This window comes from Anopheles arabiensis, chromosome X (genome assembly GCF_016920715.1).
Source record: "Anopheles arabiensis isolate DONGOLA chromosome X, AaraD3, whole genome shotgun sequence".
Classification (NCBI taxonomy): Eukaryota; Metazoa; Arthropoda; class Insecta; order Diptera; family Culicidae; genus Anopheles; species Anopheles arabiensis.
In genome coordinates this window covers 9826872-9850574 of record NC_053519.1, presented here as the reverse complement: position 1 = coordinate 9850574, position 23703 = coordinate 9826872, and the positions used below count along the sequence as shown (strand labels likewise).

Here is a 23703-nt window from a genome sequence, read left to right as displayed (position 1 = left end):
CTGTGGGTTTTATGAGCAATATGGGCAGCTGTGAGCACACACTGCTCGACGATATCCGGACGAATTCGGGTGTCTCACAGAGGCGGCTTTATCAATCGGCTCAACGACCCAGCGGGTGGCGGGTGCCCAGCGACTACCAGGGCGGTACAGAGTAGCTGACGTGGCCAGTGCAACAGCGGGTGGGCACGGTGTCACACGAGTACTGGATCGTTGCCCATCTTCTGCGCGATAAACGTCTGCCGAACGGTATGGGGCATCGTTTATTGAATTATGGAAAATATCTTCCGAGCCTACTGCACACCAGAAAGGGTTCGTCGCCTAGTGCCGCTCCCGGCGACGGGGTAATGAACCCGCTGCCACTCAGATGCGGCGCATCAGGTAGATTGTCAATCAAACCTCTCGTGGGAAGCTCCGATGGCTGCAATTTTGGGGCAGCGCCGAAGTGGGCCTCGTACAGTACCACAAGGCTCAAGGCTCGGTAACCAGTTTTACTTGCGTGGCCTGGCCTTGATCTTGCCGGGTAGCCGGGTAGCCTGGGACCTGGGAGGGGATTGTTCCGACTGTCCAACCTCTTTGAAGCGATTGTCGCCAAATTGTCAGGGCAGGGAGTGTGTTACGCAGCGAAGATGAGTGGTTCAACGGACTCGCTAGGGAAGTTCTCGAAGTGAGCGGGATTGCCGGTATTGTAAATACCCTAGCCCCCGGGAGCATCTTTCTGCTGGGATAGGCTGTTTGCCCAAACCAATCCCGAGCGCGTGCGATCTTGCGTGTGATCTTGAACTTGACTCGAGCGCGTGCGCGCGGTCGCTCAGCTGGGCAAGTCTGGTTTCGTCACCCGGTGATGCCTGCGAAATGTGAAAGGCGCACCCCGGAGACTTGATGCTTGCGTGCTCCCTTGCCTTTGGAGGCTGCAGGATGCTTTGCTTATATGGTCTGGCAGGCTTTGTAGTTACAATGCATCTTCGCAAAAGGGGATTGGTGTGCATCGCACTGCTCCTGTGCTTCACAGCTCTTGCCAGTTGCCAGAAGTGAGCCTGTTTGGTTAGCTGGTACCCGATCCGATGGGTATTATTTACCGCCACCGCTCGCTCGCTTTTAATGGTCATCCGGTGCACTCTGGGAACGGGACGCTGCCGCCCTGCCCATAACTGGTCCAGGTTGGCTGCCCCCTCCAGTTGCCTGGACGACCGTCAATAGATACAGGGAATGCTCTGGTGGTAGCAAAGATGTGCTGAAGTGTGCCCAGAGGTATGTCTTGATAAGGTTCTGTTCTCACTTGGCTCGCTGTCAGTCATTGGGAACTCCTGAAGAGTGTATCTTCACCTCCAGCGTCTACTCTGTCGAGGCTTTTATTCTAGCTGCCCAGTGAATGCGTGATTAGATAGGTTAGGTTAGGTTTTGGAGGTCCAGACTGATCCAGGTCTTTGCTGCAGAGTCCACATCGAATGTCCGAATGTCGATGGTGTCGATGGTTCCACACACCAGCAGTTCGGAGCTGAGGCTTGGGGATCACTCATGTGTGTGTGTGTGTGTGTAGGTAAAGCGATCGATCGCACGCGAGTGCGATCAGCCGCAACACATCGTTTGTGCTTTGGCGTCGGGTATGTGTGTGGCGCTTTGCTACTGCTCTCCCTCTCTCTCTCTCTCTCTCTCTCTCTCTCTCTCTCTTTCTCTCTCTCTCTCTGGCGCTCACGCGCCCGCACGCTCGCTCTAGTGCACACGGTCTCCTACTCCACCGTAGCCGTTCATCCTATTGCCCCCTCCCCGCTCGACCACTCCCCTCACGCTCCCCTTCCCCAACCACCCTCTCTGCCGCACCTTTCCGCATTCCTAGCAGCTTCCCACCCCAACATTCGTGCTCGACGGTGTGTCCGTGCCGCGGACCTGCAGCGGACCTTCACCGCAAACCGTAGGAGAGCGGGCCAGAGAACGAGAACGAACGCGCAAGCCGCAACAGCAACAAACAGAAAAAAGCCCCTCCCCCCCCACCATTGAACCCCCTTTCCTGCCTTCGTACCGGGCGCAACACACAGCCCGGGCGCGAGAGCGGTTCCGATACACACACGTACCGACAGGTGATGATGGTGGTGGCGCATGGGAGGAAGTGTGTGGTTGTGTGTGTGTGTGTGTGAGGTATGGAAGCCCGCTCAGCAGCCAGCAGCAGCAGCAGCAGCAGCAGCGGTGGCGAGAATGGAAACAAAATATGTATATCGTGCCAATTTAATTTCTGTTTCACTTAGCATTTGTCAGTGCTGAATCGTCCGCGCTGTAGAATAGATGCCTCGGGATCGCTCCGAGCTGCCAAGCGAGGAGAGCTAGGAGCTACGTGTGTGTGTGTGTGTGCGCGCGTCCGCGTTTGTTATCGCAAGTCGTGTGCGAAAACGGATGAGGTTCGGCAAGGCCTGAGTTAGTGTGGTTGGAAAATTTCGGGGAGAAAGGTGAAAGTTGTCGCCGAAACGCGCCGCACATAAAGCAGCCGGAGAGCGCAAGGAGCAGCCGGAGTGTGTTTGTGGGTGTGTATGTGTGTGTGTGGTTAAGTAGTAAAGTTTGGGGCCGGAAGTGGGCCCAGCGCGGCAAGGACACTCTACCTGAGACAGGTTGGCAATAGCTTTCCCTGGTCACAGCCAATCAACCAATCAACCCAACAGTACGTTGTGAGAATTGAGGAAGTTCTGGAAAAATTCTGGAAAAATTCTGGAAAAAAATCTGGAAGATCCGATTTTTGGAGCATCCAGCAACGCCCGAACTCGAGCGCCAAAATAGCCTGAGCAAGCCTGCCCGATTTCAAAGCTGGGACCGACCTGGGTGTGGAAGAAGTCACGCATCAATCAAACGGTCGTGGTGCCACCGACGACGAGCTCAACCTAACCGCTTGCAGTCGACGACGCAGACGACGAACCCGGCGCTCGGGGATATTCTGTGGCGTCTTCTTTGCTGGCGTGCTACTGCGCACTGCTGCAGGATGCAATATGGTTGGGATCGTGCACCGTTCCGCCAGTAGGGTAACGCCCCCAGTGCCTGTCGGTCGGAACAGTCCGGACGAGCCCATCCAGTGGTGCATCAGTGCCGAGCGAGGCAGCATCAGCAGTCGAAGCGTTTGACCCTGTGCGCCCATCTGCGTCCCCGGCTACTGCTGAATGCGATGCATTAAGGCAGTTTAAGTAAACAACTGCAACCGAACAAACTGTAAACAGAAGCGCGCAATTTGCGTCCATACGCGAAAGGAAAGGAAAAGGAAAAGAAAAACAAAACCCTTGTGCTAGTGGTACGTCCATTTTTTTGGTGTGTGCAATTTCTTTCCCTTCCGTGGGTTCACAAGGAGCGTGGTTTTGAAGTTGTGGTCCCCTCCCCACTGTGAGGTGTGATTGTGACCAGCTCCAGGTATCCAGATATCACACAGGCGCCGCACAGGCGCTCCAAAACGTTTCAGTTCTTTGCCGTACTTCCTCCAACGCCGAACATCATTGGCGCACCGGGAAGTAAGTGAATCGAGCCAACAGAAGGAAACGCGAGAGCGAGCAAGCGAGTTCCCCGCATTTAAGCACCGTTGTGTGTGTGTGTGTGTGCTTCCTGGGTGTGCTCCAACGCGTCTTCAAAGCAGCTAAACACCGGGTCACCAGCCGGAATCGCCCCAAGTGCACGCAGCCACCGCCGGGAGGATGGAACAGATCGTTACCACGAGTGTCTGCTTTTTAATGGTAAGTCATCAGGATCGTTTGGGATTTTAAAGGGGACTATTCCGTGTTTTTAAGGGGCCGTAAATCTGGACTTGATCGTGGGAAAGCACGCACGTACGGTGACTCAGAGTCCAGCATGTTGGGGAGGCCCACCCGAGAAGTTGCTCCAAAAAAGGTGACGCGCGGCACAGCAAGATCTCGCAAACTAGAAACACCTGGGTGGAGGCTTTGATTGGTTCTTGGACCGGACCCGGGTAACCTAAACTTTCTCCTCCATTGGGGTGGCCGCAACAACACCACACTGTGGATATTTCGGTCGCTCGCTTTGAGCCAGTGGTGTCAGTCGCCACACGCAACACGTCGGCCACTCGGCCAGTGTGTAGCATTGACATCAATTAGCAACGCGGGGCAGATCCACTCAGGAAGGAGCGAACAGGCCAGCCGAGCCATGCTGTGACCGGTCTAATGGCTGTGTGCGTTTGCGGTTTTATTGTTGTTGCTGTTGTTGTCGCCATGTCCCTTGACAGGATTGACAGGGTTGACATTTGCGAGGGCTGCGAGGATGCGACAACAGGACACATCGAGGTGCGGTTCCGATGTGCAGATCTAGCGCCGGGCAACCTTGCCCTAGACATGGGCTCCCTTCTCCCTGCCTCCACAGGTGCGCACTCCAGCGGCTGCCAGGTCCGATCGGTTCCGACTGATCGCGCACCGAGACCTCGGAAGGTTGTGCAAAGAATCGGTACGGTCGTGCGCATTCTTGCTGCGCAACTCTGCGGGTGTGTGTGTGTGTGTGGTAGGCAGAGAGAGAGAGAGGAGTGAAAGCAGTACGCCGGTTTGGCACGTTGCATTACCGATAGGCATGCAACCGTGTCCTACAGCCGTGACCTTCTCGTCAGCTGGGTGTTCTTTTTTGCTACAATTCTATGAAACCCTTTTCCAAGAAAAAAAAACAAATTCTTATTTTTGTGACGTTTTGGACATTTGGAGAATCTACACGATTGAGCCTCTTTTTCAAAGTGTTTGGAAAAAAGGGATTTCGTATAGTTTTTTTTTAAAGTTTCTGTGACCTCTGAAACATTGGAGGGATTTTAGACGCATCATTTCTGAGAGTTCAAAAGTTAAGAGATTTTGAAGAATATTGAAGTCGCAGAAACTTTGGAGAATTTTTTTAAGTAATTTGGACGTTGGAGCATCATTTCCAAACATTTGGAGTTCATTTCCGTCGTTGAGGAATTCTTTCAGATCTTTTGGAGTTCAGCATCAACATTTCAGCAACTTTTTCCACACTTTTGATATGACACAGGGTTTCGCAAAAGAACAAATTGTGTAAACTTGGCAAACATTCTGGACGTTGGGGCATCATCTTCAAACTTTTGGAGTTGATCATCAACGTTGGGACACCGTCTCCAAACTTTTGGAGCTCATCAATCATCAGTCTTCTGGAGCTCCACGGAACTTGAAGCCTGGAATCTTTTCCTCAGACATAAGTCAAGTACTGTTGCTGTGTTTCCTGCATCCATCCTGCCGCCTTGACGGTGGTTACCGCGACTTCTTGCCGGCTTCCGCTGCCAAACGCTGGCTGGCGAGCTTCATCCAGACCGCGTTAATGCGTCCCAGCGTCCCTGGGCGCCTGATAATGAAAGGTTTCGGCTGGTTAACGATCGGCTAGCCACAGTGGGATCTCCTGCACCGATCAGCGATCACTCTACGCGGGAAGGGACCTGCTTTTATTTTGCTTCCTTTCTCTCTCTCTCTCTCTCGCTCCCCTCCTCCATTCCTAATGTCTCGTTACGCGACCGAAGGAGAAGGTGGTGCCCGTTCTGGGTTCGCTTTTCGCTCGCCCGCCTGGCGTTTCGGTTGTGTACGGCGGCCGCTCCAACCTGGGCTGCCGCGCGAACTAATTAGTATTCAACCTTGATCTTATTTCCACTCCGCCTCGTGGAGCTCGGCAGGCCGTCCTTCTTGTGAAACAGGGCAGGGGCAAAAAAAAACGGGAAGCTGGCGGAAGGCTCAAACGGTTCTCGCCCGCCCGCCCGCTCGCACTTGTGGTTCATGGATTTTTTGTTTTGGTTCTTTGTAGGAATGTTTTTTTTTGCTGTATTTTTTCGTTGTTGTTGTACCGTTTCGGCGTGCCAAGAATGGCAAGCGGCTTCTGGGGCGGGGTGGGCGCGTGTGACGAAGGGCCCAACCGTCGCGGTTTGTGCTGCGAGAGCGCGCGCGCACGCGCGCGCGCGGGTGGAGTGACTTTCACTTTTCCACTCCACCTCAATGGGTGAGTGGATATGATGGTTTTGATTATTATTAGAGGCGCTTTTTTATTTTGAATGTTGTTATTGGCCACTGGATCGAAGTGTTTAAACTGTAGTTTGTTGCTCGAGCGAGCAGAAACGCGCGAACGGGATGTACCGCAAGAGTGGCGCCCCTTCCTAGTTGAGTCTAAAGGGCAGCGAGGCCCAAACTATCTGGCCAAGCTTTTGGGGGCGTTGGTATTTTCAGATGACGTCGTTCTGCTCCAAACCACAGTTCCTGGGGCGATAGCAACCTTCCGCCCAGCGTGAAGGTACGTCATCTAATCTCAGGCTCGCACGAATCACGTGATCGATCGGTGACTGCGGCGCGATATGACGAGGAAACAGTTACGGACAGTTGGCAATCGGGCGGTTCGGTGTGACAATTCAAAGGCAACAACCACACTAAAAAAACTCGCCTCAAAACCTGAATGGGAAGGGAACGTAGCAACAGCAGCAGTAGCAGCAGCAGCAACAAAAAAAAAACTGGATCAAACCAAAGCTTAAGGGGCACAAAGCGGGGAATTGAAGGGATATCCCGTCCTATTGTGGCACAGCTCGCTGTGAATGCGCTGAATTAGAACGCAGAGGCGTGTTGCAGCCGACCGGCCGATCGGACTGTTTTTTGTTGTTGTTGTTGTTGTCCTGGACAAGTTTGCAAAAGGGGCACCACCCGACGGAGCCAGCAGCACACCGCCGCCAGCACCGCGATGGACTGTGAACTTGAAAGGAGATACAGGTTTGCAGCGTCCCCGAGACTTACTATGCAGAGTAGCACACACGTACCCGGCAATGTAATGGTCCAGCGCTGACGCTCTTCACCGCGAGGGGACTATCCTCTGGAGCGCAAGGTTCGTCGCTTTCGCACTCACGCTGCAACTAGCGCGAAGAGCCAGCAGTCTGTTCCTAGGATGCCAAGACAGTCAGTGTGTGTGTGTGTTAGACCGATTGCCCGGAAGTAACTAACGGAGAGCGTTAGTTACGGCCCATCGTTGATAGGGGTATACATATATTGGTGGCTAGTGTGGAGACTTGCTCCCCCCATGCTAGAATGCGTTCGCAATTACGTAACCCTGACAATGCGCACCGCTTGCAGCGCTCGCAACTCTCCCCCCTGATTTGCACCACATCTCCCCCGAAGGCACGCTTATCGTCGGGATCAGTGGCGGGAGGGGTCCCCGGCACTGCGACAAAATGGAACACGATAATCATACTCCAGCCGCTCTCCGTCCGGCACAAAGGACGGTTTCTCACGGTCCGAGCGCGCCGGCGAACACTCCCAAAATTCCTTATCCTTTCCGTGGAGGGAAGGAGGGGCTGAGAGCCGGCGGGATGAAGTTTAGCTTGCAAAAATGGTAATTAGCGCACTCGTAACGTTTTCGTCTACGATCGAGAGAGCGCGCGCGCGCCACTAAGGGAATATATTAATTCCACCACTTGTGCGGGGTTTCTGTCCACGCGGTTCCTTCAATACTTTCGATTTTTTTTCTTCTTCTGCTCGATAACAACGGATGCCGGAGGGGAAGCGGGAAGGTGTTATTTCGGTGGCGCGCTCTTTGTTATACCCGGCTGTGCGCTGCTACTGGTATTTTTAAAAACGGTCGAGCGATTAATATGTACGCAGCCCTGCGGTTCGCAAGAACACGGACCAAGCCGAGCAAACAACTGCTGCCGAAAAAAAAAACAAAAAAAAAACTTGACACAATGTACGTTCGCCGTTTTTGATGGATCGATCGACTTGTCAGTTTAATGAGCAACTGGGCGATTAAAGATTTGAAGCTCGGAATGCTTTGCCCGGGCAGCGCCATATCACGAACAAGCGTGAACAAATCTGTAATCTAGCGCTAATAATACACTGCTGGAGCATCCTATTCGCTTGGATTAGGACTAGTAAATCCAGGGCTGGAACGGTTCTCACAAAGCCAGCGGTTAGTTTCAATTCCCATTTGAATCTCCCCGCGAAACAAGAACATGGATATTGGGGTACATCGGGAGATTTTGGCAAAACACACGACTCTGAGAGGATACTTAAACTTTATTTTTTTATCTCTAGCTCAAAGATGTCAAACTGATGACCATAGATGGAAAATCAAGGATAGTTATTTCGATGAAACTGAGCTTTTAATTCCGCACAATTTTAGAATAATGTTTAAAAATTTAAAATTAAATTATGTTAAACCCTTTCCGATGATTAAATTTGTTAGCAACAAATATTTGATGAACAATTCTTAACAGAAGCAACTTACGATTTAGTTTCAACCTCATTCAAAATCGTGAATGCCTTACTCATATGTATGTACTTTAGGAACATTATGTTTTTTTGTTAGGCATCAATCAAGGCGCTTGGCGACCAATAAAGCAATTTCTATAAGTTAAAAAGACTTGTGCAAAGTAACAAAATCACTCAGCCAACAGGAATTAAAAACGCTAGCTCTTACACTTTTTTGAAAATGTAAAAATTAAGATTTGAAGTGATCTGAACGACCTGTTTTAACTTATGGACTTTACACAGCATCAAAAGTAGGAATTCTCTACTTTAATTCCAGCTCCAAAATATTGATAATCAAAATGACACCAACTTTACTTCACAAAATCTACTGCTCTGTATTCGAACTAACGCGTAAGTCATGGCCAGTTTTTGTACATTATTTTTGCGCACTGAATATTGTTCGTCGCCATAAAACTTTGCAAATGTTGGGAAGGCCTATGACAAATTGAACATAATCTACTACATCTATTTTTTTACTTTTTTTTTTCAAGCATCAAAGATTTAACTTTTGAATCGTAACTATCATCCCAAAATGAAATGAAAAGTTCTGCTAACGATCTGATTTTTGTATCAAATAATCTCATGTAAAAACTAGGCTGCAGCCCGTGTTACTATTTTCAATGGCAGTTTTGGTCCGCGGAGTCAACTGAGCTGACATCGCTGCTCTAACTGGTTGTCAGTGTCTATGGCAACCGTTTAAAGATCCGTTCCATGTTAGTCGTTCATATCTCACCGTATCCTGGGAGAAAAGAAATCAGATTTAGACTTCAATATGAATTGTAACATCGTGGAATAAAGTACAAACAGTACAGGATACAGTACAAATACCAGTGGTCCTAAGAATGCTGACTTTCCGAACACCTGAATAGGCGATGAATAGTTCAGGAGTAACGCTCCCTGAACCATTTGAGTTGTTGGACTACAGTCGACTAGTTTCGCCAGAATTACGCAATGGTTGGGAAATCAGATTACAGTTGAAATATGTAATGTTCAGTTCCTGAAGTAAACGACGTGCATATCGATCAAACTTGGTCTATATCATAGCGTATCATTGAGGCATGATGGTCTAATGTCAATTTCCATGTGCCATAATAACCCTTTCGTGGAGGTTCTAATACAAAGAAGTATGGCAAAGAACTCTCTGCAAGTTCTAACCATGGAATATGAATGCATGCAAATGGAATTGATAAACTGATGACTGGCTGGAGTTTGCCAATCTCTGATTTTATCTTTCTGATGTTATGAAACTGGTCCGGTCATCAGCAATTCAGCACTTCCAATTTAATAAGTTCTTCGACCCAGGCCTCGGTAAAGATGTCCTCGCCAGTTCGTTAGGCCACTATGCCGAAGAATTTCTGGAGGAATGCATCCAGAATATTCATCGATTCTCGTTTACAAACTGCACCTCAGAAGTGAAAGTAGGCATCAGACCCGTGTGTGTGTGTATGTTTTTTGCCATAGTTGCAAAGGTTTGTGGCTCAACGCATTGGCACGCGTTCGCGCGCGCACTCCTACCGTCCGCACTCGCCGTATCGTTTGGCATCGAGAGCAAGGCCTAACCGAAATGAGACCAATGCGCATCGGATGCCTCCGCGCCGGCGTAGAGTTACCGAAAGAAATTAGGTTTCCCGCCCGGTTACACCCAGCCGCGGCCGGAGAGCGGCACCACCCCGGGCCGTTTCGCACCACCTGACATTGACAGACTTTCAGCTGCTGCTGCTACTGCGCCAACTTCTTGGAGTTGGAGCCCACGGGGAGAGCGCCAGCCGTTTGTAACGCGATACTTTCCATTCGAACGTCGCCTAACGGAGTCAAAGTCACGCTCACGGATGGTGGGAGCGTAGACGGACCAGCCTGTAAACGCTGACAGTGACATTTGCGACGCGGCTCTACACCCGCGACGGCCCCGGACATCCCTGGACATGATGGCTCACAACAGCTTCGGTGTGAGGCAAATGGCGAGCCAAAGGGGCGAATATCTTGAGCACATGAGCCGTGACGCACCAGGGTCACGATCCTTGCTGGAATCCTTTTGTTTTGCTCGTTGTGCTCGCGTGGCCGCACCCCCCCTGCGTAAAAGCCGGCATAGTACGTCACACGGCCGAACTTAAAAGGATGATTTGCGTCATGATTAATGGTTTCTGTTTGACGCAAATTCTTGATCGCGTACGATCGCTCTAGAAAAGGGGTGGGGGGTGGGGGGGGGAGTGGATAGGGCGTACGTATAATTGGGACCTTAGAAAGAGGTTCCATTTCCGACGTGACGTGCCGTTGCGTAGTTTTGAAGCAAGGAAGCGTTGGTTGTGCGTTTAGTAGCGCTTCCCGATGACGCCACTGCTTCTGCGACTACCTGCGGAAGGCTCGGTAGATTAACGGGGTCGCGCACCAGTACCTCGCACCAGCTGTGGGCTGAGTTGGGCACAAACACCCGGGGCCTTTCCCGTCCCGCGGGGGAGGGGAGGGAAACGCTCATCAATGGCAAAACCCGCCCGGGGCCCTGCCTTGTCGTGCCGAACGGTCCGGTTACCATTCATTGATACACATATCCGGCAGGTTTAGGCTTTTAGACAGTCCGCAGCGGTCCGGCCGGCCCTAACCAGCAGCCTGCACACTGGCACGAGTAGAATGTGTTCTGTGCAAAAACATTTCAGGGCCACCAGGGCATGGCGTGTTGCTTTTTTGCTGTTGCTGCTGCTGCTGCTGTTATTTTGCAGAAGGGTTCAACGCGGACACTCGACACCCACGCGCGCGCGCACACACCACACAGCACGGTAGCTAGAAGCTAATTACTGTCCATTCATGCAAACCTGACCACACACACACACACACATACAGTGAAACGAAGAAGTGGTCAAACGCAGTGGTGAAGGCCATTGCAAAGGCCACCCGCGCGCCACCCATTCGGTTCCCTTTTGGGGTCGGGCAAGATTTGGTCCTTCGAACCGGATCGCATTGCGCGTGCTCGCGGTAACGGTGTGCGACAGTTCTGGCAGGCTGCATGAATCACTTGTTTGCAGTTTGTCGGGTTCACTTTGTTTTGCGTTACTGCTGGCTTCGATTAATCATGGCACATGGGTAGGTTCCGGGTTGCCCAGTTCTCTGCCCTGATCAGCCCCAGAAGCTGGAAGCCTCCCGAAAATCTCCCTACAAAAAAAAAGCCTCAAAAACGTTTGTGCCGTCTTGCAACCTGTCGATCTGACCGCTGGAATGCAGATCACGGATGTCCCCGGTGCGACCGCACACACAAAACGCTCGGCACGCAACAAAGCCTCCTTCTGCTGCCCAGTTTCTCTTCTTCCGTTCCGGCGGTTCCGCTCCCCGTACCAGCTCGCACTAACGACATTGAACGGCCTTGGATGGCCATGAAATTGGCTTGCGTGCCGACCCAATGTTGGTGCAGCCGAGGATGGGTCGCTTCTTGCGTTCCAACAGGGTTTTGCTTTGGCGGGGAAGCGAGGGATCCGGGGGCGAGGAAGCGGCGAGATTTTTCCTTTCCTTTTGCACATTTGTGTGCCCCTCGGGCGCAATTTACGCGGTGGTGCCGATCGGGCGATTACTTCGCGATCGGTTCGGCCCGTTGTTTGCGCTCTTGTACATCCATCTTGTAGCTCTCTCTCTCTCTCATGCTCGCGCGCCGTGTGTCTCTGTTTTGCTGGTTTTGCTTCGTTCCGTTCGTTCAACCGCCGGCACGGTGTGTAGCTGGGGCCGTTCTACTTTAGGCTCTCGGCATGGCAGTGCTTTGCTGTGCCACTCGCCGCTCGCTCTGCAGTGTTGCCCGGGCGCACGTTGAGTCGTGAACTCTTTGTTTATGGTTCGCCTCGCGGGCCCAGGCTGCCAGCGGACTTGCTATATGGTTGTCTGCCAGCCTGCCGAAGGGATATGCCTGGACGCTGGACTCTGGTAGCAGCTGGGGGGGTGATTGTGTGTTCCCCTCCCATCCCTGTCCCCCCCATTCTCTCATCTTCTTCAGAAGGCAAGTACGCGGTGTGACTGTTGCCGCCCCATGAGTTTCCATCGATTCCCGTGATTTTGTGTGTGTGTGTGTGTGTGTGTGTGTGTGTGTGTGTATTCGTCTTGCCTTCTTTCCCTTCCGATGCAATGCTTCAATGTGCAGGGGACGTGCCATTCGGCAAAGGAATGGAACGGAACGGAACGGGGTGTGTGGGAAACAATAAAAGCGGGCAGTTAAAAAAACCTGAAACAACGCCCTGACCACTCCTCGCAAGCCGACGTTTGGGTCGTTCGCCTTCGCGCCGCGGTGCTGACAGCGAGCGTGCGAAGAACGGAGGACGACACACGAAACAAATTACACACATCAAGCATACAGACACACACACACACACACACACGCACGGGTGTGTTTCCGGGAAGATCAAACCGCAAGCATCTTGGGTTTGGAGGAGGCGTAAAAACGAATTCTGAAGCCAATCGCAATACATCAGCAAAATTCGGCGAACGAAATGTGGGGTTTGGGGAAACCTTGGGGCATTTGGGGTGAAATTTTATTGCCAAATACTTACCAGCGGCGGCACATGCAGTCATGCGAAAATGGGGAATTAACCTTTCTGATCACACGATCGCCCCGCGGGGGGAGAAGTAGTTAAAATGGTCTAATTAGTTGGCAAATGTCACTCCAAGGGGGTGTTCCTGGGGTTCCTGGGGCTGGCAGGAAGTGATGCTGACCGCTGTTCCAAAATGTGGCGAAACATTTAATTTGATCGTACAGAACACACACAGAAGATGTTATACACAGAAGGAGTGGGTTAGGTTACGCTGCTAGGTTGCATGGGAGTTAATCAGCTGATCCTCGAACTGTTTTGAACTTCTTTGTTCCAACTATCTTCAAAAGTTACAATTTGTTTTTCATAGATTTGGTAGGAAAGAATCAGTCGATCAAAAGTGTCTGAAACAGTTACTTGTTTTCAGTGCACCAAGCTTACGGCAAGCTCCATACGGTTGGTGCATCTGTAAGATTTAACGTCTGGATCATTTCATCCATCGTTTCAAATGCAATAAACGATTTCGATGAAATACAACTAATAAAATGATTAGTTTTTGCTGTTCTCTTGGAAGTTGTAAGCTATTTGGTTGATGTTTCTCAATTAGTTTTTCCACGCATTTTGCATCGGAGTCATGGTCATGAGTGTGACCAATAAATTCCACTGTTTTCCTCATCGGGCCAGCTCAGCTTCAATCTTAAATCGAAAGGCATGCGGTTTGCACGAAGCCAAGGGAAGCGAATGGATCAGTTATTCATTTCACTGGAGTTTAGACTTTTAGTTAAGCATTTAAGTATTTGCTGCAAATGGCATCTGGCTTGATATGGTTAAAATCTTTACACGAGGAACCTAATGCAGCGCTATATCTAAAATAAATACTTGATTGTTATGTTGATGGTCATAGTGGAGCCTTAGATGTTTAATCGTATCCAAGCAAAGATACTCTAACAATGGGGGACGTTCACGGCGTTGTCAAGATTTTACGCTAGAATGCTGCAATTCCACATTACTGGAACTTGACAATTGTGTACAAACAAAGATGACATCACGAAATCGTTTGATTTTCGATTTGTCTAATTGAAATAAATAATAATGACTTGACTGACTAGTATCGTAACAGCCCTGAAAATAGAATACTGAGTTCTAAACAAACTAAACTGAGTTTCAAACATATGTTTTCGCCGATAAACACAATGGGAGATTGAAAAATGATTACTACACTAGTTTACTGCCTGTTGCCTATTAAAGAGTATATGTTAAGTAGTGCTTAAGTATGGGATTTATCCACCATCAATTGCCCGGGCTCGGTGGTCGAGGTGGTAAACGAAGGGGTTTATAAAACGTGCCCGGTCTTGAGTTCGAATCACTCTCTGATCGGTGGTACAGTTTATAATAGTCCTTTTTAAGGGCATTTCCAAAAGAAACACAAGTAAGAAGAAACATAATTCATCGATTTGCTCTCTCGTCCTTCCCTCCTTTCCTCCCCCCCCCCATCTCTCCTGGGCCCCTTTCTTTCGCAGATTTTGGCCATCGTTCGCGTAGGCAGCGTTCCTGCACCGAGTGACATCATATCAGGGCGAGAGTTCCTATCGATACTCATGAAACCGACCGCCGAAACATCACCATCATCGGGTGCTGCGAATGGTGGCGGAGCTGCTGCACCAGCGCGCAACTTCCGGGGGCTGCGCAAGTTTCGGCACTTTTACCTCGATCAGTCCGGCACGAACGATGACACGATACTGCCGATCGAGGCACTGTTCACGTCGCAGGAGGATCTGGACCGGAGCAGCACCCGGTTCTACGGCTACCGGAGGGGCGGCCAACGGGCCAGTAGTAATGGTGGCTCTACCACTACCACCACCAGTACCAGTACGACACCTTCCACAACGACGGTAGAGGAAGAAGCGTTGGTGAACGGTGTCGATCCGGGCATCACCACTACCGCATCACCGCCGCCACCCTCGTGGCACGTTGACGGCGAGCCAACGACGCCGCCGATGGAGGCGAACGGTGGTACCGCGGGCGAGAGTGCCGAGCTGACGACCCTGGATGACGCTAGCACCACCACCGTGCCGCCGCTGGAGGAGGAGGAGGAGAAGGATCAAACGACGGCAGCGCTACCACCGGTGGTGGTGGCCCGATCGCCCGGTGGTGCGCGGTACGCCAAGCGGGCCAAAGCGATCCAGCAGCCGGTCGAGTCGGCGGCGCACCATTCGCACGCCCACCGGACCGAGCTGTCCGTCGAGGAGCTCAGCCCAACGATCAGCAAGGAGGAGGAGCCGGCGCCGCTCGACGACTCGGCCAAGGGGGAATCGTCGGCGGTGGCGAAGCTGATCGCACCGCCAGCCGGCTCCCCGCAGCGGTACCGCACGCAGCGCAAGCAAGAGTCCGCCGGTGGTCAACCCTTCCAAACGGTGCGCTACCACGACCGCAAGCCAACTACGGGCGACGTCGGCACGCTAGCCTGGCGCGATAATGACGGCGACCAGAAGGCGCAGCTGAAGCCGGCAATGAGGGAGAAGAGCAGCAGCAGCATCGGCCCGGCGCCGATGTACTCCGAGCCGGCCCGGTTCTACTCCGAGCCGGCCCAGTACTACTCCGAGCCGGCGAAGGTGTACTCGGAACCGGCCAGGATCTACGGCGAGCCGGAAAAGGTGTACTCGGAGCCGGCGCGCGTCTACTCCGAACCGGCGAAGGTGTACTCCGAGCCGGCGCGCATCTACTCCGAGCCGGCGAAGGTGTACTCGGAGCCGGCCAAGATCTACTCGCAGCCGTCCAGCTACTGGCAGACGGTCTACTCGGCGCGCCCGGCAGATCCAACGACGACCGCAGCCGCCCCAACGACGACCACGATGCCGACAACGACGACGACGACGACGACGGCGGAACCGGTCGTCAGCACGGAACCGTCCACCGCACCGGTGCGGCTGGTGTTTAACGAGCTGGACAAGATCCCGTACGACCAGCTGAACGCACCGACGGTCGACGGTGAGGATGCCGGCAGCTCGATTCACAGCGCGATCGGGAAGTTTGTGCCGAAGCAGAGCCACGGCCAAGGCGCCGGCGAGGAGGACCCACGGCAGACGTTGGGCGTGCAGCAGCAGCAGCAGCAGCAGCAGCCGGCGGTGGTGGTCCAGACACTTGCGCCCGGAGTGCTCGGCCCGGGCGACGACTCGAAGGTGGGGTACGTGGTCGAGGGCCGCAACTACCGCAAGTACCGGGTGGAGGAGAAAACACCGGACGGGTTCATCGTGGGCGAGTACGGCGTGCTGTCGCACAACGATGGCAATCTGCGCGGCGTCCGGTATACGGCCGATTCCGACATCAATCCACGCCTGATCTACGACGCACTGCTCAAGTTTCTCTCCCTGTGAGTGGTGTTTGTGTGCGTGTGTGTGTGTGTGTGTTTAGCATCCGAAGTCGAGTCATACGTAGCCAAATAGAAGAGCGAAGCGAGCGAGAGTAGGTTGTGAGCGCGCGAGCCAGCCAGGTCTGGGAGGATGTTAGCGAAGCTGACAGTTAGCGAAGCTGACAGTAGCGTACAGGATACATATAGAGGTGCGTGTGTGAGAGAGAGAGGGAAGGAGATAGCGAGAGAGATAGCGAGAGAGATAGCGAGAGAAAGAGTGTGAGAGAGAGAGAGAGAGAGAGAGAGAGAGAGAGAGAGAACGAGAGAGAGAGAATGAAAGGAAGATAAAGAAAACGAAGAAGAAGGTTAAAAGCATAAGAAAAAGAAGAAGAGTAAGAAGAGTAAGAAGAGTAAGAAGAGTAAGAAGAGTAAGAAGAAGAAGAAGAAGAAGAAGAAGAAGAAAAAGAAGAAGAAAAAGAAGAAGAAGAAGAAGAAGAAAAAGAAGAAGAAAAAGAAGAAGAAGAAGAAGAAGAAGAACAAGAACAAGAATAAGAAGTAGTAGAAGAAGAAGAAGAATAAGGAAAAAAAAAGAACTTGTAGAAGAAGAAGAAGAGGAAGAAGCAGAAGAAGAAGAAAAAGAAGAAGAGTAAGAAGAAGGAAGGTGAAGAAGGAGCACAAGTAAACAAGAGTTGGAAGTCGTGTACATGTAGTCGATGCCATATTCCTTACCAACTCGACAGAAGAAGAAGAAGAAGAAAAACATTGAGGACGTCCCCAGCTTTTAGTAGTAGATAATAGTGCGCACGCGAGACAGCTTCGCCGAACCCTAGAAATGCTCTCACCCCCTCCCCTCCCCCCTCTCCCGCCCGCGAAACTCGCTTCCGTCCACTACTACCCTCTCTACCGATTAATAACGCCCCTAAAGCACACAGATGCTGGCCTCAGGATTTTCCGCGGTAGCGCTCAATACCTTGGAGCTCGGGACAGGAGTCTACGCTAGTTAGATAATCAGTGGTGTCAAGGTCAGGTAATCGGTTCCCCAGGCTCGTCAGTTTGCCATAACGCTTCCGGATGTGTGTTCTTTTCTCCCACTTTGTACTTAACTTTACTTTAAGAATTGGGTTAGGTGTTCCAAGTCACAACGCCCTGCCCCCTGCCCTCCAATGTGTATCGTGCGAGAACTCACAGAGAAGTAAGCAGTCACTAGATCGCAAAAAGAAGAAGAATAGAACAGGATTATTCCGAATTTCAGTATCAGCACATCTTGCTCCTCCCCCTTTCCTTTATTTGAATTAAAATGTGATAATAGCGTAGATATATTAACTTAACTTATCCTTTAGACGCGTAAGTCACCGCCACCGTGGTCTTCGCCCGCACAGCCGCGCTGTATTCTGGGGGCGCCCTCCGTCCTTCTGCCAGTAGGAGTGCCCGGACGTGTTTGCTCAAGTCAGTGTTTTAGTATTGTCCTCCCCGCACCCCCCCCCACTCCTCCCCCTGGGGCAGGTTTAGTAGTAGGTTGTATCTGTCTTTTAAGTTGTTGTTGTTGTGGTTTTGTGCAGAGTTGGTTGACGATGCGCCCGAGTGCGGACGAGCGACGAGGTTGGAGCCATAGCACCTAGCAGGTCCGAAATCGGTTTTTTCGGTCTAGTTCTAGTAGCAGCGAATACAATAGAAAAAAAAACAAGCAGACGAGTTTACTGCACACCGTTTAGGATCTTTAGGACATTTACATTAAATCTAGATTTACTGGGAAGGCTGCTGGACTGGAGCTATCAAAATCCAGGGGCCTCCCAAGGGGTGAATAGAGTTTAACACCTAAGGTTAAGTGAACGGATAGGTAGACATCTAATAGGTAGTAGCCGTGTGGTGTGAGGGTTGTAAGAAATTCCTGCCTGCCTGCCAAACTAGACGCGGCTGGCATAGGCTGACAGTGCTCCAGAGTAGTCTGTACGGTTCGCAAAACGGAGGGCCAGACATTGTTTTGCAGAGCGCTTAGGGTGTGATACAAGTTAAGAGACGCGATCGAGCAGCAGTAGCAGTAGTGGTCGTACACAATTCCAAGAGCACACAGCAAGTGCTCGCGTTTCGTTCCCAACCAACTCTCACGCACGCTCTCTCTCTCTCTCTCTCTCTCCTTCTCTCGCTCTCGCTCTCTCGCCTATTGTCTTCTTGCCATGGTTTCGACGCCTGTGTTCGTAACCGAAAGTTCCCGGCAAAACGTGTCGCTGCCGCGCACTGCCCCCCACATCCGGGGATGACCTGTACCGCACCAGGAACCGAATCGATTACATCGATAAGCAGTTTGTGTAATAAATGTATTCCTCTTTTCCACCAGCAACAGCACATGCCTCTCTGCCACGCCTCTCATGTCAGGTCTGCCCCCGAGGCAGCGGTCCAAAGTTTGGGAACTATTTCTTTGGGTAGTAGTAGGGAGTCGAAGACTGGTTGGAGCCATCCATTTCCGCGATTCTACCGTACAGATATCACACCCCGTATTGTTGTGGTTACTCTGACACACACAGACACGTACGCAGACCCTTGGACATACCTAGGCCTAGGTTTCAGGTATCATGTGGATATAGCCGCCAGCAGCAGCAGCAGCAGCAGCAGCATCGTGAATTAATCCCCCACGTTTGAGGTAGAACGATGTCGTGGTAGCTATAAATAGCGCCGGGAAAAATGGAATCTTGGGAACTTGTTGGGCCCGCATGTAAATCAAGAACGGCAGCGAACGGAACAGCAAAGAAACAAAATGCACACTCACTCACTCACTCACTCTCTCACGCGCGGTGGACGCAGTGGTCTTGCAGGCCCGGGTGTATGCAAAACTAGCCGGACACGGTTTTTCGAGCGGTGTCCGCTTTGCCTGGCCTGGGCGCGAAGTACGGGTGTTGCCCACTAACCTGTCTTTACTGTACGGTGGTGCGTGTGTCTGTGTGTGTGTGTCAAGTAGGCGTTGTCTCTCAAGTAGGCAGTGGCTCTTTGTCAGCTGATGGCGGATATCCGAGGCGTTCGCTTAATGGTGCCCATTATCAGGCCAATCGAATTTCGGCGCCACTCGCACGGCCAAGCTTGGTTGCGTGTGTGTTTGTGCGAGTGTCCCCGAAAAGGGGCGCCCTTGAGCGACCTTCTGGACCTTGCTGGACTGCACGGAAGAGGTGTTAAGGCGGGTGCGAACGAGGGAGTGCCTGTCATCTTGGCCGGAAGTGGAACCGATTCGCAATTGCTAAACCAATCCCCGCTCCCAGAAGTGAACAACGATCTCCACCGTTTGCGTTGGAGTAATTAGCTGAGGTCTGGTCGTCCTGGGGCGCTCTTGCTCTCGGCAACTGCAACTGATGGATTATTAATCATCGGCCATTAATCTTAATGCTTTGGTCGGCTCGTAACGAAGCGCAATTTATGGGTCGATCGCATAATCCGCCCGCGGATGGTTTCGGCTCATGTTTCCAGCGCTGGTGGCTGTTGCTGCTGCTGCTGCTGCGTGTCTGAGCTGGCTGGAAGTGGCTAATGAAGTTATTGCCGGGCAGGACCGGCCAAGCCTGGTGAATCAGCCACAGAACTAGATTTTATGGCCGGCCGTGTGCCGTGGATGCCCCGCGAGGGATGTGCCGCACGTCCGTGTCGTGTCCTTGAATGCCGAGCTTTTCCGGATCTTCGGTTCGCCCATGATCATCGACCTTTTGCTGCGAGGATGGTCGCCGAGGCAGCAACACAAAAACCTACAAAAAGAATGAAACAAAAACAAAGGATCTGCATCGGCTGCAGCGACAGCAATCATATCTCGTGGTAGCATGTCCCTTTGCAATGGCTGTAATCTTACCTTCACTGCAAGAGGTGTCGTGCGTGTTGGCACGCTGATTCGCGCTGCGATAACTGGGCTTGGGCTAGTTAACACCGACCGACCACCGATGATGACAAATCGTTTTGACCCCGCAAGTGATGTACGGGCAAGGGGCAGTGTACGGTGTTGGCCCGGGCGCAGATGGACGGGGTGTGATCGATGCATTTATCTTCGTTCGATAGTCATAAAACAAATGGAAAAACAGATAAGAACACTGGTGGAATCTGACATGGTTGACAGATGGCTCGGGCGGTTGACTAAGTGCTTACATGCGATGGTGTTGGTAGAGCGCAAAAAAAGAGGCAACCCTGATGAACATCCTGGAGATGGATGGCAGATTACATTTATAGCTACAAGCGTTGCCGACAGGGATGGTTTCAATTCGATCGCCTCAGTCTGGGTGGTTCATGCGGGTGCAATTGAATCATTGCGGTCAATAAACTTTGCCGTAGTAGGAGCATAATTAAAACGGTGAAGGATGGAGCAAACAACTCTGGGGATGTATCTCTTTGGGTCATGCTAACTTATCTCAGTTCTTAAATTTAAGTTATCTCTTGCAATATTAGACCTTGGTGTAACATTCTCGGATCAGATGTTGAGAGTTAATGAAATATTATCAATGAATTATCTTGAGGAAATACCTTCAAGATATCGAGTCGCTAGTGACTTCAGATCGTTAAAATAAAGATTATACTTACCGAAACAGAAGCTCAGTGCAAAGAAGGATACGGGTATATAGAACTGAGACTAAGAATAGGACCTTTCCTGAGATCTGGCAATTACAACTCTTTAAGTGTTTCATCGGTGTGGATTTTGAGACGTTGAGACGTGTTATGTTCATTAGACTGTTCTTAACCATATCCTCAGGAGGACCTCAGCGACTACCATGTCCGTAGCATCGTATACGGATATGTTTGAGGGACCTTTGGTGCTCTGTGTTGTGACAGACTTGTACTTCAGCATAAGCTCAAATCGGGTACTGCATGAAGTGATGCCTAGAGTATCGAAAGGATCTAAAATATCTCGATGAAAACATTGGACTTTCCGTTAGAGAACGCTGCGTTTAATTTGGGAAAACGACAGTTTAATTGGTCAACACCCTGGATAACATATGGCACTTTAACTCTTCTTCGAAAGATCTTCGAATCTTCATCCCGTAAATCAAACGGAGTCTGTCCCTCTGCCACCAACAGTCAAATATGCTTGTACTTGTCTCTGGAACCAAATAAGCTGACTCTTGAAGATGCATTAGGCTCTAGTTTGATAATGTTTCTTTTGCATAATTGCAAACTGTAAAGGCTTCCGTCCAATGTGAAATGGCTAGTACACTATTGAAGGCTTTAACCATCTTAAAGACCCTTTGAACTGTCACATACCCGTGCAGCGAGGAACGCAATTTGTCGTTGTGCCATTTTATTGAATAAATTAGAATCCTTTGATGGCGTCAAGTTCGTTCGATTTGAATTGTATTACTGCACCGGCAATGGTCGTCACTGTCTGTATTCTTTGTTAGCAAGGAATGCTTTTAAAGCTCTTTAAAAGCTTAAGTTGTAAAGGAAGCTTAATGAATCGTTTAACGACAGAGGTGTCAAACGTGTTGCTCCGAGTGTAGCTTTTTGTATTTCTGAGTAGCTTTTAAAGATTTTTTGCAACTGTCGTTTGGTAAAAAAATTGACCTCTCTTTGCTAGATTATGAATCGCAATTAACCGCAGTTTGCGATGGCGCTCTATTCCTATCTAGCTGATCTGCTTGACCCTAGTTGATCTTTCTTCGCCACCGTTTGTGAGCTTTTTTCTAATTGGTCCTCATTTTGGTAATCCATTTGTCTCACAATTGTATCGATTTGTGACTTTCTTTATATCCATGGCGCCATCTGGTGCATTTACGGGATCTGTTCTATTGTTTTTGTTAACATTTTGCTGTTTTATCAGCACGAGGATGATATCGTGCCAAAATCTGTGAAGTTTTGTGAAGATTTGTAATGGATTGTAAATAAATGTAGCCCATTCAATTTTAAAGATACAGCCTTCTCACTCGGAAACAAAAATCTCTGCTTATATCCACCCTGTTGTTACGCCTATCAGTCCTTTCTGGGTAAACTTTTGCTAGCGTACGGCAAAATAAATCCTACAAAAGCCAGTTGTAAAAAAGTCTATTCAAGCTACTCAATGTCGATTGATACACGCGTAACAACACACCCATTTTACAAAGTAATAGAATAATTTATCTGGATTCTCCTTTCATTCACTTGGACACTTTGACCAATAGCTTGCGATTTACAAGCAGTAACTTCAACCCTCAAAGCTCCGCAGCCATGCGGTTTGAGGTGCTTCATCAAGGGCCTGGGTTAATTAGAAGCGAACCTTCACACCAAGACCAGAGAATCCTATCACGACTCCGGATAGGACACACCCGGCTCACCCACACCTTTATATTACAAAAATCAAGCCCACCACTATGCAGTTTCTGTGGCGTCGACATCACCGTCCGTCACATCTTAACCGAATGCCATGGATACTCTGCAGAACGCATCACCTGCAAATTGGACCAAAGCATCAACACCATCCTTTCACCAGACAGCGATTGTCAGCGTAAACTTTTAAAATTCCTTCGTATCACTAATCTTTATAAACAACTCTAACCAAAACCATATTTGTAATAGACAATAAAATCAACGGATAGCTTAAGGTAAACTGAGGCTACCCGGTATAAGGTAATTTGCAAACCGCAAAAGAATGTTGTTAGAATTTAAGGATAGAATTAATCAACCGATTAAAAGAGGCGAATAAGGCTAATTGGCTCAAAGTCTCTATAAAAAAAAGAAAAAAAGGGCCTGGGTTTGAATATCGTCACGGACTACGGCATTTTTTTTGCAAAAATTATTGCGTTTTTGTTTTAATTTCGGTTTGATCATTGTCTCAGGGCACCGTGTAGCAACGCTGTTTAATATAGAGTAAAAGAAAAATTATTTTGTATCTTTACTGTTTAACGAAAAAAAAAACTGAAAAAGGCAATTAAGGCTGTGTTTGACACCGCTGAACCGAAAGCTTCATCAAAATCGAGCTAGCGCGAGCTTTAATCGACGAACCTGCAATGGGAAGAAAAGCTTCTATCTCGAACGCGAGAGAGTATCATTGTCGCGAGAGATAAAGTGCAAAAGAGACAGAGAAAGTAAGAAAGAAAGAGAGAGAAAAAAAAGAGAGAGAGTAAGAAAGATAGAGAGCGAGACTTAAAAAAAAAACTCCACCGAGAACCGACCGAGCATTCGGGTCGTGCATGGCAAGATTACAATTAAGAACATTTTGATTACTTACGGGCTCTTGCACGTGAACGAAACTGTACTGTACTTCTTGCACTTGTACCGGTGGATCACCTCACTTGGGAGGGAGATGGTACCTTTTTTGTTGGGAGGCAGGGTAAAGGTTAAGGCGTAAATTAGTTTACGTGCCCGGAATGGGCATCATCACCCGCCCGCCCTAGCACAGCCAGCCGCTTCGCTTAGCCCGTGGCGTACACCGTGTACGTGCTTTCACGATTTTAACACGATAAAATGTGCAAACGACACTGGCACGCGTAAGCCACCTTTTACCTTCGGTCAGCCAACCAGGCCCAACACCGGGACACACTTCCGGGCCGCGATGCCAACTGTCACGGCCAGGCTGGATGGAGTCGGCCACGAGCCGCTTCATTTACGAGCCTGTGCAAACGTGATAATAATCATTAACGGTGTACCGGCCCAAAACACCTTGCCCCAGTAACGATCGGATCGATAC

The 23703-nt window shown here is 50.3% G+C and overlaps 1 protein-coding gene across 2 annotated transcripts; it reads left to right on the top strand.

The window, feature by feature from the left end:
- Nucleotides 1-1298: 1298 nt before the first annotated feature.
- Nucleotides 1299-16393, top strand: LOC120906194 (mucin-19-like). Of its 2 annotated transcripts, XM_040317698.1 has the most exons (3): nucleotides 1299-1385; nucleotides 2241-3698; nucleotides 14257-16393. In XM_040317698.1, the coding sequence occupies exons 2-3, from the start codon at nucleotides 3660-3662 to the stop codon at nucleotides 16108-16110; spliced, it is 1893 nt and encodes a 630-aa protein (XP_040173632.1). In that variant the 5' UTR covers nucleotides 1299-1385; nucleotides 2241-3659; the 3' UTR covers nucleotides 16111-16393. The 2 variants fall into 2 exon arrangements, with proteins under 2 accessions (XP_040173632.1, XP_040173633.1); XM_040317699.1 differs by lacking the exon at nucleotides 1299-1385 and having other exon boundaries at nucleotides 2206-3698.
- The last annotated feature ends 7310 nt before the right edge of the window (nucleotides 16394-23703 follow it).